The 13,874-nt window shown below is 44.4% G+C and overlaps 1 protein-coding gene across 1 annotated transcript in view; it reads right to left on the bottom strand.

Moving 5' to 3' along the window:
• The window catches only part of LOC115827019 (protein phosphatase 1 regulatory subunit 12A), a 19,954-nt gene extending 9,243 nt beyond the window's left edge, over window positions 1–10,711 (bottom strand). The window contains exons 1-8 of the mRNA XM_030790974.1: window positions 10,424–10,711; window positions 4,537–4,667; window positions 4,148–4,266; window positions 3,277–3,433; window positions 2,586–2,730; window positions 2,267–2,341; window positions 1,059–1,144; window positions 500–702 (exon numbers count right to left, since the gene is read on the bottom strand). Of these exons, the coding sequence (XP_030646834.1) occupies window positions 500–702; window positions 1,059–1,144; window positions 2,267–2,341; window positions 2,586–2,730; window positions 3,277–3,433; window positions 4,148–4,266; window positions 4,537–4,667; window positions 10,424–10,699 (1,192 nt within the window). The 5' untranslated portion in view covers window positions 10,700–10,711. The remainder of the gene's footprint in view (window positions 1–499; window positions 703–1,058; window positions 1,145–2,266; window positions 2,342–2,585; window positions 2,731–3,276; window positions 3,434–4,147; window positions 4,267–4,536; window positions 4,668–10,423) is intronic.
• Window positions 10,712–13,874: the final 3,163 nt, after the last annotated feature.

Raw genomic sequence — 13,874 nt, 5'->3', positions numbered from 1 at the left:
GAGGCTGGGCAGAGTGGTCCAGTTAGACTGGGTATGACATTAGAGGCTGGGCAGAGTGGTCCAGTTAGACTGGGTATGACATTAGAAGCAGGGCAGAGTGGTCCAGTTAGGGTGGGTATGACATTACAGGCAGGGCAGAGTGGTCCAGTTAGACTGGGTATGACATTAGAGGCTGGGCAGAGTGGTCCAGTTAGACTGGGTATGACATTAGAAGCAGGGCAGAGTGGTCCAGTTAGGGTGGGTATGACATTAGAGGCAGGGCAGAGTGGTCCAGCCAGGCTAGGTATGACATTAGAGGCAGGGCAGAGAGTTAAAGCTGAAAAGTGAAACTCTGACATCAAATCCTCCTCCAGTGATATCTGCTGAATCTGTTTGTGTTCATATTCTCGTTTATCTTGACATGTCAGCACTCACTGTTTAAAATTGTCACTGTCATCTTTTTTTATCATTTTTGGATCATATTACAAAAAGTCAGCGTTAAATGCTCATTTCTAGTCACCTGACTCAGCATCACTCTCTGATTCGCTCTCCTCCTCAGAGCTGGAGCTGCTGGAGGCTTTGGATTGGGCAGGTGGGTGTGTCTGCGCATTAGGCTCCTCCTCTTCCTCCTCAGTGGGTGGGCTTTGGAGTGCAGGGGCTTGATGTCTTTCTCGTTCGTGAAGACAGATCTTTTCCTTACTACTCATACGAGAGATGGAAGTTCTGCAGAGTGGGGTGGACACGACCCACAAGTGACATGCACACCGGCCAACCAGTGAAAGCAACACAGCACAAAGAGCCAATGAGCAAATAGCCAGACATGCATCATAAACCAAAAAGTGCTGTGGAGAAATATATGTACGTACGTGCACGTGTGCATGTACTTGCACACACAAACCTGCACACGTACATACATATATAATATAAGCCAAACAAGTGCAAAACATTACATTCTCTTGAGACAAGATTTATCACACAGCAAATGGCTGGTTGTGTGTGTGAAACAAGCAAACCACTCATAAAGGGCTTTTCTGTGAATCGTTGTGTGCATGTGTGTGCATGTGTCTGCATTCTCTCACCTGCGAGGACGGACTGGTGCCATAGAAATGGGAGGACTGGTCTCAATCACAGGAGGCTGGGTGATTTTCTGTTTCTCTGAACGTAGCTACACAACAGAAAACCAAACACACACACACGTTTCCATAAAAACCAGTTCAACCACCGTAACAGACAAAATTACAGTCTAAGGCACCAGTTTAACTCCCAGTCCAACTATAGCTCAGCAAACAAGAGAAAAATCCCCACGTCAGAAAACAACTCCCTCCTTTTGATAATCTTCAGACAAAGTCTGGAGCTGAGTAATTAAATGGGTTTTAGTGTGAATCACAGCTGCAGTAAAGGATTAGCTGGTTAGTCTGGGGCTTAGTCTGAACAGACATCTGTCAGAATGAGGAACGACAGATATAAAACTACACAGCCTTAAAACAGACCAGCAGCAGAGGTAACCAGGAAAAACCAATTTACGTGCCGGGGGAAAAAAGGAAAACGAGACATTCAGATTATTTAACGTAGATTATATACTGATTGTTTACTGAAGATGTTCATCTGGGTAATCTAGAGGGATTATTTAAACAGAAATTCTGTAGAATGAGGGTCCTGCCAGGCCTCTTGGGACGCTGCTGTACTGGACAGAGTAAAGATGAACCAGTAAAGACTAAAGGTTGTCTTAAAGAGGAGATACAGCCACATGGAGTGAGAGTGGTCTCTTAACATAAACCAGACGGAACTGTGAGGAGACAGTATTTCCTTTTCTTCACACACACACACACACACACACACACACATACAAACACACACACACTCACACACGCACACACACACACTCACGCACGCACACACACACAGACAGACATACACACACACACACGCACGCACACTCACACATACACACACACACTCACACGCACACTCACACGCACACTCACACGCACGTGCACGCGCACACGCACACACACATACACACGCACGTACACACACACACACACACACACACACACACACACACACACACACACACGCACGCGCACACGCACACGCACACACACACACACACGCACGTACACACACACACACACACACACACACACACATACACACACACACATACACACACACACATACACACACACACATACACACACACACACACACACACACACACACATACACACACACACACACATACACATACACATACACACACACATACACATACACACACACTTACAGCATTTTGTTTCTTCTGCAACTCTTCCAGGATGTCCACTAGATTCTCATCTGCCACATCCAGGGGGGTTTGGCCCTTTGAAACAGACACACACAAACACGCACCCACAAAATGACAAAATATAAAACAATCCAAACCAGAGATATTTGAACATTATGAAAATGGGGCAATTCATGTTCATATCAAGGCCAAAGTACGACTATTGACACCACGAATACAGAGCCTTTCCTGGTCACCTTACATAACACAGATGACTGTGACTGAGTGTGTGTGTGTGTGGGCATGTGTGTGTGTGTGTGTAGGTGTGTGGTCTCCTCACCACGTTATTGACAGCTCCCATATCACACATGTTCTCTGCCAGCAGAGTGCAGGCCTCCTCTTGCCCCCAGTGAGCAGCAGCATGCAGTGGAGTCCAACCATCACAGTCCCTACTGTTCACATCCAAACCACACTGCAGCAACACCCTGACACACAGAGCACAGAGAGAGAGAGAGAGAGAGAGAGAGAGAGAAGGAAGAATAGAGAGAAAGAACCAAAGGATTTTGAAACGGTATGGAGAGCAGACAGGAGATCACATAACAAAAGCCAGACTAAGTGCCAAGATTCCCTGGCTGACTGATCCAGTCGACCTTCGCATAAAATGACAGCCTAGCCTTCAAAGTGTTCAGTAAACCTATACCATTCTGTTCTAAGCAATATCAGCCCCACTATGCAGTGAACTACGCGGAACCTCTATACCAGTGTTTGACCCCATATAAAAGCACTGGTTTCTCAGGCAAAGACAGAGGCTGGTCCCAGTCTGAAGTGTACACTGGACAGACAAGCTCTATAAAAACGTCATTTCGTCCAAGGCTTCCCGTAACTGCTCTTGTGCAGGGTATCACCGCGTCAACCTTATGGATCTTTCAAATGCTTATTCACTTTAGTGAATACCACACATAGCTGAAATAGCAGAAACACCGTAACAGAGTTGCGGTTTCTCTTGCCCCCGTCTCTGGTCTTTCACTCACTTCAGCACTTCGATGTAGCCTTTCGCGGCGGCTACGTGTAGCGCTGTAGCACGCGTGTTGGGGTGGGGCTTAAGAGAACCACTTCCTGCTAACACGGCCGTCGCATCCTGTAGCATCACCCTCTCCTCCTCTCTCCTGGCCTGCTCCACATCGATCCCTGAGAGAGCGAGAGAGAGAGAGAAATGAGGTATGAGGCTACTCATAGCTGGCCTGGATGCTTAATCAGTTCACTTTCAAACACAATCTTCTCCTAAAAGCCATTCGGTTGATTCAAGCGCCATTTTTCTTTGGAATTGCCGTAGGATCCTTCATTTAAAAAAAAAAAATCAAATCATACTTCTGGAGAATACTTTAAACAGTCCTGAAGCCGAAACTGTATCGTAACCAATTAGAAGATCCTTTTTTTTCTAATCAACTGCAATGACTAATTAGTCCACTCTAGTGGCCTGGCGCTAAATTACCACACAGGTGTGTCTTTGAGTCGAGTCATCTGAAATTACTCCAACCAACACCAACCAACTACACCAGCCATCCCCCACACACACTCAATACACATCTACCCAAGTTAGTTTTTGTCTCTTATGGAGGGAGAAACTGTTGAGCTGCCGCCTGCTGGGTTGCATTTGGAAGCTTGGATGCGTAGTAGATGCAGTCGCTGCCTTTGTAAACACGCACGTTTAAACAAATTACGCGAGTCTCTCTGAGCTTCACATTCAGTCGCACACAACGTATAAACAGCACAGGGCAGCAGGGAAACTGAATTTTAAAAGTCAACAGGTGCAGAGCGTGACTGCGTGTGGTGTGTCTGGTGCTGTGGACAGTGAGAAGTGCGTTTTCTTTTCTTTTCTTTTCTTTTCTTTCCCCCTCTCACCCTGTTTTTTAATCTCCTCCTTCAGCAGTCGCTCCATGGCGTCTTCCGTTGCCACATCCAGAGGAAGTTCTCCCTCGCTGTTCACCGCCCCCACCTGCGCGCCGTGCTCTAGCAAGTACCTGAAACCGAGGACATGCAAAGAAAGGTTCCTACCTGGATGGATGGATGGATGGATGGGTTAAGGCTGAGGCTTTGGCCTGGCCCATTTTGAAACGTTCTTATGAAGAGACACCGTGTGGCGTTCCCTCTTCAGACTCTCATACATTCATAGTCACAAACCATATCCCCCTTAACGTACGTAAACACACTGAAACGTGTTATTATAAAAGCACAGAGGATTAGCAAAGGAATGGACACACACACACACACACACACACACACTCACTCACTTGGCAATCTGTATGAATCCACAGGATGCGGCAGCGTGCAGGGGGGTCCAGCCTTCATTATCCCCCCTGTTTACATCACTGCCATTCTCCACCAAAAACTGCACCATCTCTGAGTTCTCATCTATACATGCCTGAGAGAGAGAGAGAGGGGGGGGGGAGAGGGAGAGAGAGAGAGGGCGGGGGGAGAGGGAGAGAGAGAGAGGGCGGTGGGAGGGAGAGAGAGAGAGAGGGCGGTGGGAGGGCGAGGGAGAGATACACAGAGAGAGAGAGAGAGAGAGAAAGAGAGGGAGAGAGACAGACAGAGAGGAAGAGGGAGAGAGATATAGAAAGAGACACCAGTTATTTTGCAGTATAAACACTAATACAGAGAAGCAGCTCACACAAACCAATAAACAAACAGAGGGAGGGGAGGAAAAGAGGGAGAGAGAGCAGAGGAAAGATCCATCATCACAAAACACTAGAACATGTTATTGTGGCTTCAATAAAAATTCAAGAATATGCTTTTAATTTGAACAGCGGCCTGGATTCATGCTAAAAAATATTACCCACAAGTATTCTCTGCCTCTTCGAGCAAGCACACATTCATCACTTTAATTGCGGTGAAACTACTGAGAGAGGTTTTCGACAATCCTGGGATCTCCGCTTGGGAAATCAGTTTTACAGCTGGACTTTTCTCCGGCGAGCAAAAATATTCAGCCCCCTGGGCAGGGACACAGACTCGGACCTGTGGGGAAGGGTTAGCATGTTTTGTTTTTTGTTTTGTTTTGTTTTTTCACCATCCTGTTTCCACCTGAAAACAGCTGTGTAGTACACCAGTCTCTGGTTCCTTTCACTGGTTGTGAGGCTGAGTTCGATGGTGTTAGCATTAGCGTGCAAACCATGGAAACAGTAAGGTAAAGGTATGGCTTATTCAAATCTCACGCTTCTCTCCACCTCAGACACACCTACTGTACTGTAGCTAATCTTAGCATGGAAAATCTCAACTATAACAAGTCAATACAATGAATCAAATCCCTAATCCATCACGAGTCAGTTTAAGGTGACTACTCGTCGGTAAAAAGGCGAAAAAAAGAAAACGGGCGAATATTTTTACCTGAGCCACATAGGCCACTCCCACTGATCCTCATTCTAAGCTAAACGCTAAGCTGCCGCAGGCTTGACCTTGACCTTTGGGCTGACCTTATGAAGGGGAAGAGTGACGATGCACTCTGTCCTTATCAGCAAAACCATTTCCCCATGTGATCAGGGCGTCCTCCACAGGTATCAGCCGCACCTCCACAACACAAGCACGTGACCTCACAGGCGCTCAGAACACAAAACAAAGACCACGATGGCACTGAAGGAACCTTTGGAACTTTCAGGACAGAAACCTTCGGAATGTCTGGTCTCGGTGGAATTCATGGAAGCTTCTGTTCACAGTGACCTGGCTACTTCCTCTGGGTTCTCACAATGTCCCTTCCCTCAAAGCTGTGTATGTGTGTTTGCATGTGTGTGCGTACGTGTGTGTGTGTGTGTGTGTGTGTGTGTGTGTGTGTAGCACCTGTGTAGATTTGTGAACAGGCTATGAGCTGATTCAGAGTGTGTACGCCTTGATGTTTACTGCGGTAAGCAATAAAAGTAAACTAGCATATGCTAAATCATTGCCTGGGGACAAATGTTGAGCTAATTTGGGGTGAGTACAGTAAACACACACACACACACACACACACACATACAGACACACACAGACACACACACACACACACACACGCAGACACACACACAGAATGCATTCGTAAGATCATACTGACAAAAAAACAGGAATCCACTGGTGTTGCACGTCCACTAGGTCAACTCCTAAGACCCTTCATGTTTCAGCACGTGAAAAAGACGGTTCAAAACACTCTACCACCAACTATCTCCACAAGGGAAAAGGTGAGCAGCACTCAACAGTGCAGACAGTAGCACATAAAACACAATGTTCCTAGCTCTCTAGAGACAAATTTAAGAAGAAGAGAAGCAGAGAACCCAGGTGTGTGTGACACTTGTTTTTATTGGGCAAAGTAAATGTCTGAGGTTTCAGTGTTAGTACCACCCTTCTCACCATCCTTTTCTGCTTCCCGTTTTCACGCTCCTGTTTCAGACAGTCAGAAAAAACTCACTCCTACTGATCAAGACTCCATCTGGCACGGCAGAGTTGGAGGCAGGCATAGCACAGACACAAAATGGCTGTAGTAACAGGGTGGACCAATGAGGGAAAACAGCAGATTTAGACAAAGAGCTGCTTTAATGTGGGCTGATTATTCCGTTCACCCTGCAGTCGGAATGTCTTCCCAAAGCACAACGGGGAGACACAGCATCTTGTTTGGTCACAGAGAGCTGGATGGAGCACGACCTTCCAGAACCCGGGGACACCCGAAAAGTGTTCTCCAGCACGAAGAAAAGCCCCTTTGACAAATGACTCCCTCTTCCCTCACTCACTCCCTCCCTCCTGCTGTTTGAGAAGGGAACAGAGGATGCACTCACTCACTCACTCACTCACTCTTTCTCTCACTCTCTCTCTCTGCAGTGTGAATGTGTTAAGCTGTTCTGCAGTACTTCAGTGGGTCATTGAGGAGTGAGTCAGAGAGGCTCTGGCCTCTGCCTCTGAACACAGCCACACGGACTGCCTAAGGCATCAAGTTTTCCATCCCAGAGAGAGAGAAAGAGAGAGAGAGAGAGAGAGAGAGAGAGAATAATGGAAACAGAAAGAGAATGAGAGAGAGGAAGAAACAGAGAGACACACTTTGGACGGAAGGGACGGAAAATTTGGAGTGCATGGACCTATATTTAATCATGGTCACCAAGCAACAGGAGAACAACAGCAGAGAGAGAGAGAGAGGGAGAGAGAGCGAGAGAGAGAGAGAGAGAGAGATGGACAGACTGGGTGAAAGGAAAATTAAGAGGTTGACAATGAACTGTCATATGACACACAACATACACTTTATACATACACACACAGGGCACAAAAAACACTATGACAATTATACACGCACACACACATGCACACACTCATGTTCTTACACGAATATACATATTCTCTCACAACAACACACATTCACATGCTCATAACTATATGCAAATGTAAACACTCCCTCACAAAACACACTCATACACATACACACATTGTTTCACAACGACACACATATACTCACACACTCATGCCCGTATACTAACATATTCTCTCACACATATTCACCCACTCCTATCCACACACACACACACACACACACCTATAAACAAACACGCAAATTCTGACTGAGGATGCCACACATGAACTTACAAACATATACAGTACAAACACACATGCAAACATTATGTTTATGTAAATATAAACAATGGTTTACTCAAATAAACAAAATGTTTAGATTTCATGGCTGGAATTAACTGCGCACTCAACATATAGTCAAATGACACACGAACATTTGAGGACACAGTCTTCCTACCACCAAAAAATACACATCTTCACGCTGTTTTAACTATATGTATCATAAGGCCTCCCCAACATGTTTTTACTGCACTTACACAGAAGCAAAACCACTGAGTACCAAACAAAGAAAAAATAAAAAAAAAAGGAGAGAGAAACATTTCCACACTCTTACTAAGTTCTCATGAGGGAATCTGCCTGGAGGCAGTTTTCTTGTTTGTTGTTCTAACTCAAAGCAGCAGAGACTTCCTGCTATAGACTGCTATGGCCCTGACGACCAATAGGAATTCAAAAAGGAACTTTTTGAAACACTTGGATTCTGCGGAATCGCTGCCGACTGTTGTAAACCCACTACAAAGAGAGAATAGTTGATTAACTTTATCAAAAGCTGGTTTACGGCTGGCTGGTTTGGAGCGGATGTTGGAATGCTCACAGCTGAAGGAACCCCAGTCTTTGCTATCTCAGTTTTATATTTGTGTTGCCCCTGCGTTGGCAGGCTGGAAATGTTTACAGTGAACCGGCTAAGACGTAAACGAGCCCTGTGACTCCATCTATGACCGGGTAAATATGTGTGTGTGTGTGTGTGTGTTGCGTTAGTTGGTTTATCGGAAACTGTACTGAATGTGCAGGTGTGTGTGTGTGTGTGTTTGTAGGACTGTTTGATTGGTCCAATTAATCTGAATGCTGCACAGTGTGTGTATACATGTAACAGAAAGTGTTTGCGTGAATGCCGTGCAGTGTGTGTGTGTGTGTGTGTATGTTTGTGTCTGTGTGTGTGTGTGTGTGTGTCACTGAGTTTCTCCAGGAGAGAACTCAACTTTGCCTCTGCAGGGACCTTCAACAAATCCAACTGAGGAAAAGCATTCTCCTCTCTCTCACAAACACACACACACACGCATGCACACACATGCACACACACAAATTGTTGGGCCTTCCACACATGCACAGCTTACATTACATCTCTATACTAAACCTCACACAACAGAGTCATGTAGCGTCAGACATTAACCTGTAAGCGCTACTTCATTCAAAATAGTGTGCTGTACTGAGCTGAGCAGCACCGTATGGTGTCTTGGCCTACTAAGTAGCCTACTATTAAAACATGTTTAAACTTGATCGAAGTTTACACAAGATAATATTGAGACTACAACAATACACATCAGCAAAAAAAAAAAAAAGATTACTGCAGAAAGATGACGTAATTGCAATGGGATCGCGGTCATGTTAAGAGGTTACAGGTCACAATACACACACGCATACACATACACACCCTTACATGGGGACATAAAGTGAGTTCGCCTACAACTCTGTCTACACACACTCCTTTAAACCGGCTTCTCAGTAATAACAGCTCCGATGGTAGTATAACTCAAAACCCGTCCAAATCAAGCAAACATCCTAATCTGTATTGTTACAGGAGTTTGCATTATCCGGATTTCAAATCATTATATAATCACCACAGTCAAACTCTTGAAAAGTTTATTGTGGCGAAGTTGATGTATCCTTAGAACTTCAGTTTGAGCCTAAAAGGCCCGTTCAAAATACCAGCTACCGTTCATACATACAAGAAAGTCCCGTTTCGATGTGGTTAAACTCGGTTTTAGAAGTAGAAGCTACCTCAAGCCAAAGGTGAACGGAGCGGGCCGTAGCTGACGGACACTCCCCAAACTGACAGCACCACTAAAGGACTGAAAAAATGCCCTTCGCTTGAAAAACACAAGTCTATACGACACAAACACACCTAGAAACTTTTAGCACTCTCAAGTAACAGTGAATATACAGTGTATGTCGAGCGAGGGGATGCCTTGAATGCAGGACTACATAATTGACTTAGTCAACGGACTTAAAGCGAAAACTGCCACATAGCCCTCTAAGCTATTCCTACTAGAACTCTAACCGTTGACACTCGGGTTTGCCGATCTATGGTCACTGTTGTCAAGTTGAAGAATATAGCATTCATGTTTAAAACAACAATTCAAGTAACGTGGATCGTTATTTTGTGGTACTGCTCCTTGCATAGCTAAATACAAAGCAAATTTTTAAAAAGGGAAAAATCGCGACCCCGCTCAAAATGACAAATGTTGCTCCGCCGGCCAAAATGACCAAATCCATTACGCGTAACGGAGAAGCTAAAGCGAGTTATGCAGAAAACCAAACTTAGGGATATATGTGCTCCTTTATTCATGTGGGGAACAGGAGGGGGTTTCCCCTAAATTGTTGTCAGTTCGCGGTATGCCAGACTACAACGCAAAGTAAATTTCACGCAAAGTTCTCAAATCCGCTGTTTTAATAAAGTTTTGATACTTTTCGACAGTTTTGGAATTAACTGAAACGATTCAGGCTGAAACACAGTAACAGTGTTGAACAGTCTGACCGGACGCAGCGTATAAATTCAACTCTTCACAAATCAACAAATCTAGGAGGAAAGGAAGGTCTGGCTACCTGGTGAAGAGCCGTCAGTCCGTCTACATTGGCATGGTTGATGTCAGCTCCCTGTCTCAGTAGACTCTCAACCTCCTCCCGGTCCCCGGCGGAGCAAGCGGCCATAAACACAGCTCCCTGGGCAAACTGAACTTTGGCCCGCCGGGAACCGGACCATAAGGACTGCTCTCGTTTCTCCGGTCCGGTAAGGTCAGTTTCCGACCCCTGCCATCTCTGAAGCTGATCCTGTCGTCGCTGCTTCGCAGCTTCGGACCGGGTACGGTCATTGGCCGCCATCTTCGTCAGTTTGTCCCGGGCAGATTCAGTTCATGATGTACGGGGAGCGGTGAAGAAGCAGACAGAGATGTGGGCCTATTAGGAACGGGCGAGAAACTGCTCCCCCCCGCGGACAACACGTGAATGTGAGCACACTTAGGACGGTACAGAGTCCGCCCGTTCGTGGGTTGAGCTGACCAATAGTACAAAAAAAAGGCCAGGGGGTAATGACGCACTAACCCAAGTCCTGAAACTCCCACTCGCTTTAACTGCAAGTTACTGACATGTAGGATATTACAAGCCTGCATAATAACAAAGGGCCGAAGAGTTGGGGCTTGCGGTTTCACTTTAAAACTCCACGTCAATGTTTACAATTACAAGATGTGAATAAACTCTATATAATAAGACAGTCTAAATGACGCTCTTGATGAACATATTATTTTTATTTAAATAGTACAGACTGGACGGATTATTGGTAAAACACATTCAAACTTTAAGTGACCTTCATTGAACACTGCAGTAGTAAAATCTTTAAAGTTACCTACTGCTCTATATCAGTTGAAGCATCACTGTTAAATAAGAGTACAGGCACTAACGTGTATATATACACACTGACACTAGCACTGTCAGTCCAGATAATAAAAAAAAAAAAAAAATTACAGGTGAACATTAATTTACAGGTGAACACTGGAACAAGTATTTTGAGCTAAAACATACAATTAAAATGTGCCAAAAGGCAACACTTCCCAACACTTTTCATGTGACGCCATCCACATAACTGCACTTTTAGTCACCTTCTGTGATACCACTGTCTGGTTCTCTCACCAAAATCCACTGTGTCATCACAGTTCTTTTCTCAACGTACCATCAACACCATTAAAAACATGCCCCCTTCCCTAATCACTCTTCCATGTCAAACACTCACTGATCTGCCTTCGACAGAACCCATTCGTAAAGTTAAATTATATTTGTCAACTTATTAAGAATGAGAACAAGAGAAAGACAGCTAATCGGGTCAACAGGGAAGACAAACTGAGCATAACCAGATGAAAAATAGCTACATTTTGTTAATGTTGTTAGGATAAAGGTAGGAAATACACACAGGTGATTTCACATCACAGAAACTATCCTTTCAGCAGTCTGAAAAGAGCTCCATTACGTACACGCACTCACGCACACACACACACACACACACACACACACACACAACCTCATAGACCAGTGGTGCCCATATCCCATCCTGCAGGGTGGTAGTTCTGCTGACTATCATATCAAACTTCAGGAGAAGAGGCCAGCAACCCTGAAACCTGTCTGACAGGTTCAATTCAGCCCCGAATCAAGAGCTAAGGACAGAGAGCAGAAGCTCTATAGAAGCTCTTGATTTCTCTAAAGCCTCACTGACACGCGCTCGCACGTACACACACACACACACAAACACACACACACACACACACACTCTGACAAATATTCTTATTGACAACCGCTAGAGCACACAGGAGGTCGCCCATGACAATTACATAATCATACAGTAGACCTGTCAACTGTCGCCTTGATAGAAGTTACCCTTTTTATGCTGATCTCAGATCAGTTTTTCACTCTATATATTTTTTCAATATGGGTACTGGAAAGATCCTGAATCAGCGTAAAAAACTGAGCATCTTCTAACAGACGACTTCATTTCTACTTTTTGTCGCTAAAGAAACAGTCGTTTCCAGGGCGACTCTGTAATTAAGATTTAAAGCTGAACAAACTCATAAGCCTACAATAAATATACAGACAATTTCAATCTGGACAGTTACATAAAATGACATGGCTGGCGTCAGGCCACTGTGGATACAATGGATTACCTTTCATAATTTCACAAAACCCTGAGCTACCCGACTGGCAGAAAGCCAGAGACAGTGTGAGCAACCAGGTCTGACAGAGGCGCAGAGCTGTACAGTGAAAATATATAAAACAGGCTTTGACCATTAACATTATTATACTAACAGTACAGTATTACCACAAAGGCTTACAACAGGGTAATGTTAAAAACAAACAAACAAACAAACAAACAAAACAAAACAAAAAAACGCAATTGCAAAAAACAGACGATAAATCCGACGAAGGTGAAATCCACAAACGTACAGTCAGTTGCATTGACTCTTGCGATGAGACAGAACAGTTTGTCTCCATATGAAAAAAGTCTGAAGAATAACTTAATAATGAAAAAGGGTGATGTGCCTCCGTTAGAGCGTCTCCTCATCATTCTTATTCACGCCAGGAATGAGTTACAGAGAGAGAGAGAGATGGAAAGAGAGATGAAGATCCTCTGCGGATGACAAGTGATCAATCAGCAAAATCAGCTCTGGCCTGAATGAACTCCACCAAAACACACATTCACACACACACACACACACACACACACACACACACACATTCACACACATCCTCGGGTGTGCTGTGAGAAGGTTTGTTTTGTTTTCATCGAACATGCAACCGAACACCAAGCCAGATTACAAAAGTGCCAATAAATATTTAGGAAAGATAATCCTTTAAGTGTCTTTTATTGGCTCGTTTATTGGCCCGTTTCCCTAAAATCTGAAAATAATAACTTTTGAAAACCTGGCGCTGTGACCAAAACACATGGGAGAACTCTACTGTTTCCCCATTCCTGACTTACTTAGGATTTTTACGTTTGTTATACTGTCAGAGTGGAAATCATACGAGCCATATTCATGATATTAAATCTTTAAGAAAGATGAAATGAAAAACAAACCAGCAGTTCTGTCCTTTCAGTACACAGACAATATAAAATTACTATAATTTCTTTCCAGTGAAAAAACCCATAACTTATTAAGTGCACTTATCAGTTCTATTAAAATCAGATGTTATTTATATCAAAGAATACAAGATCACTATATGGCTTTGTCTGAGTACTAGTAATTGAGTTAAATTTGGGTCACAGTGAAACGTTGTGGCTGCTGTGTTGCTAAGAGACTGATGACATCACTGTGTTCATCTATTATGACCTCACACAAGCAGAAAATGAAGCAGTCTGAAAGTTTTGGGTCAGTGGATTTTCTCGGAACGCCCTGTCATCGTGTGATGTCACAGAGGGACATTCCGTAGAACCGTGCATTGTGATACACAGTGAGGTGCAGTTTCACTTGAAACAACAGCAGCTCTGAGGTTGGGGTGGGGTGGGGTGGGGTGG

Source organism: Chanos chanos, chromosome 13 (genome assembly GCF_902362185.1).
Source record: "Chanos chanos chromosome 13, fChaCha1.1, whole genome shotgun sequence".
Taxonomy (NCBI): domain Eukaryota; kingdom Metazoa; phylum Chordata; class Actinopteri; order Gonorynchiformes; family Chanidae; genus Chanos; species Chanos chanos.
Note: the sequence above shows the minus strand (reverse complement) of the source record. Positions and strands in the feature narration are given on the sequence as shown.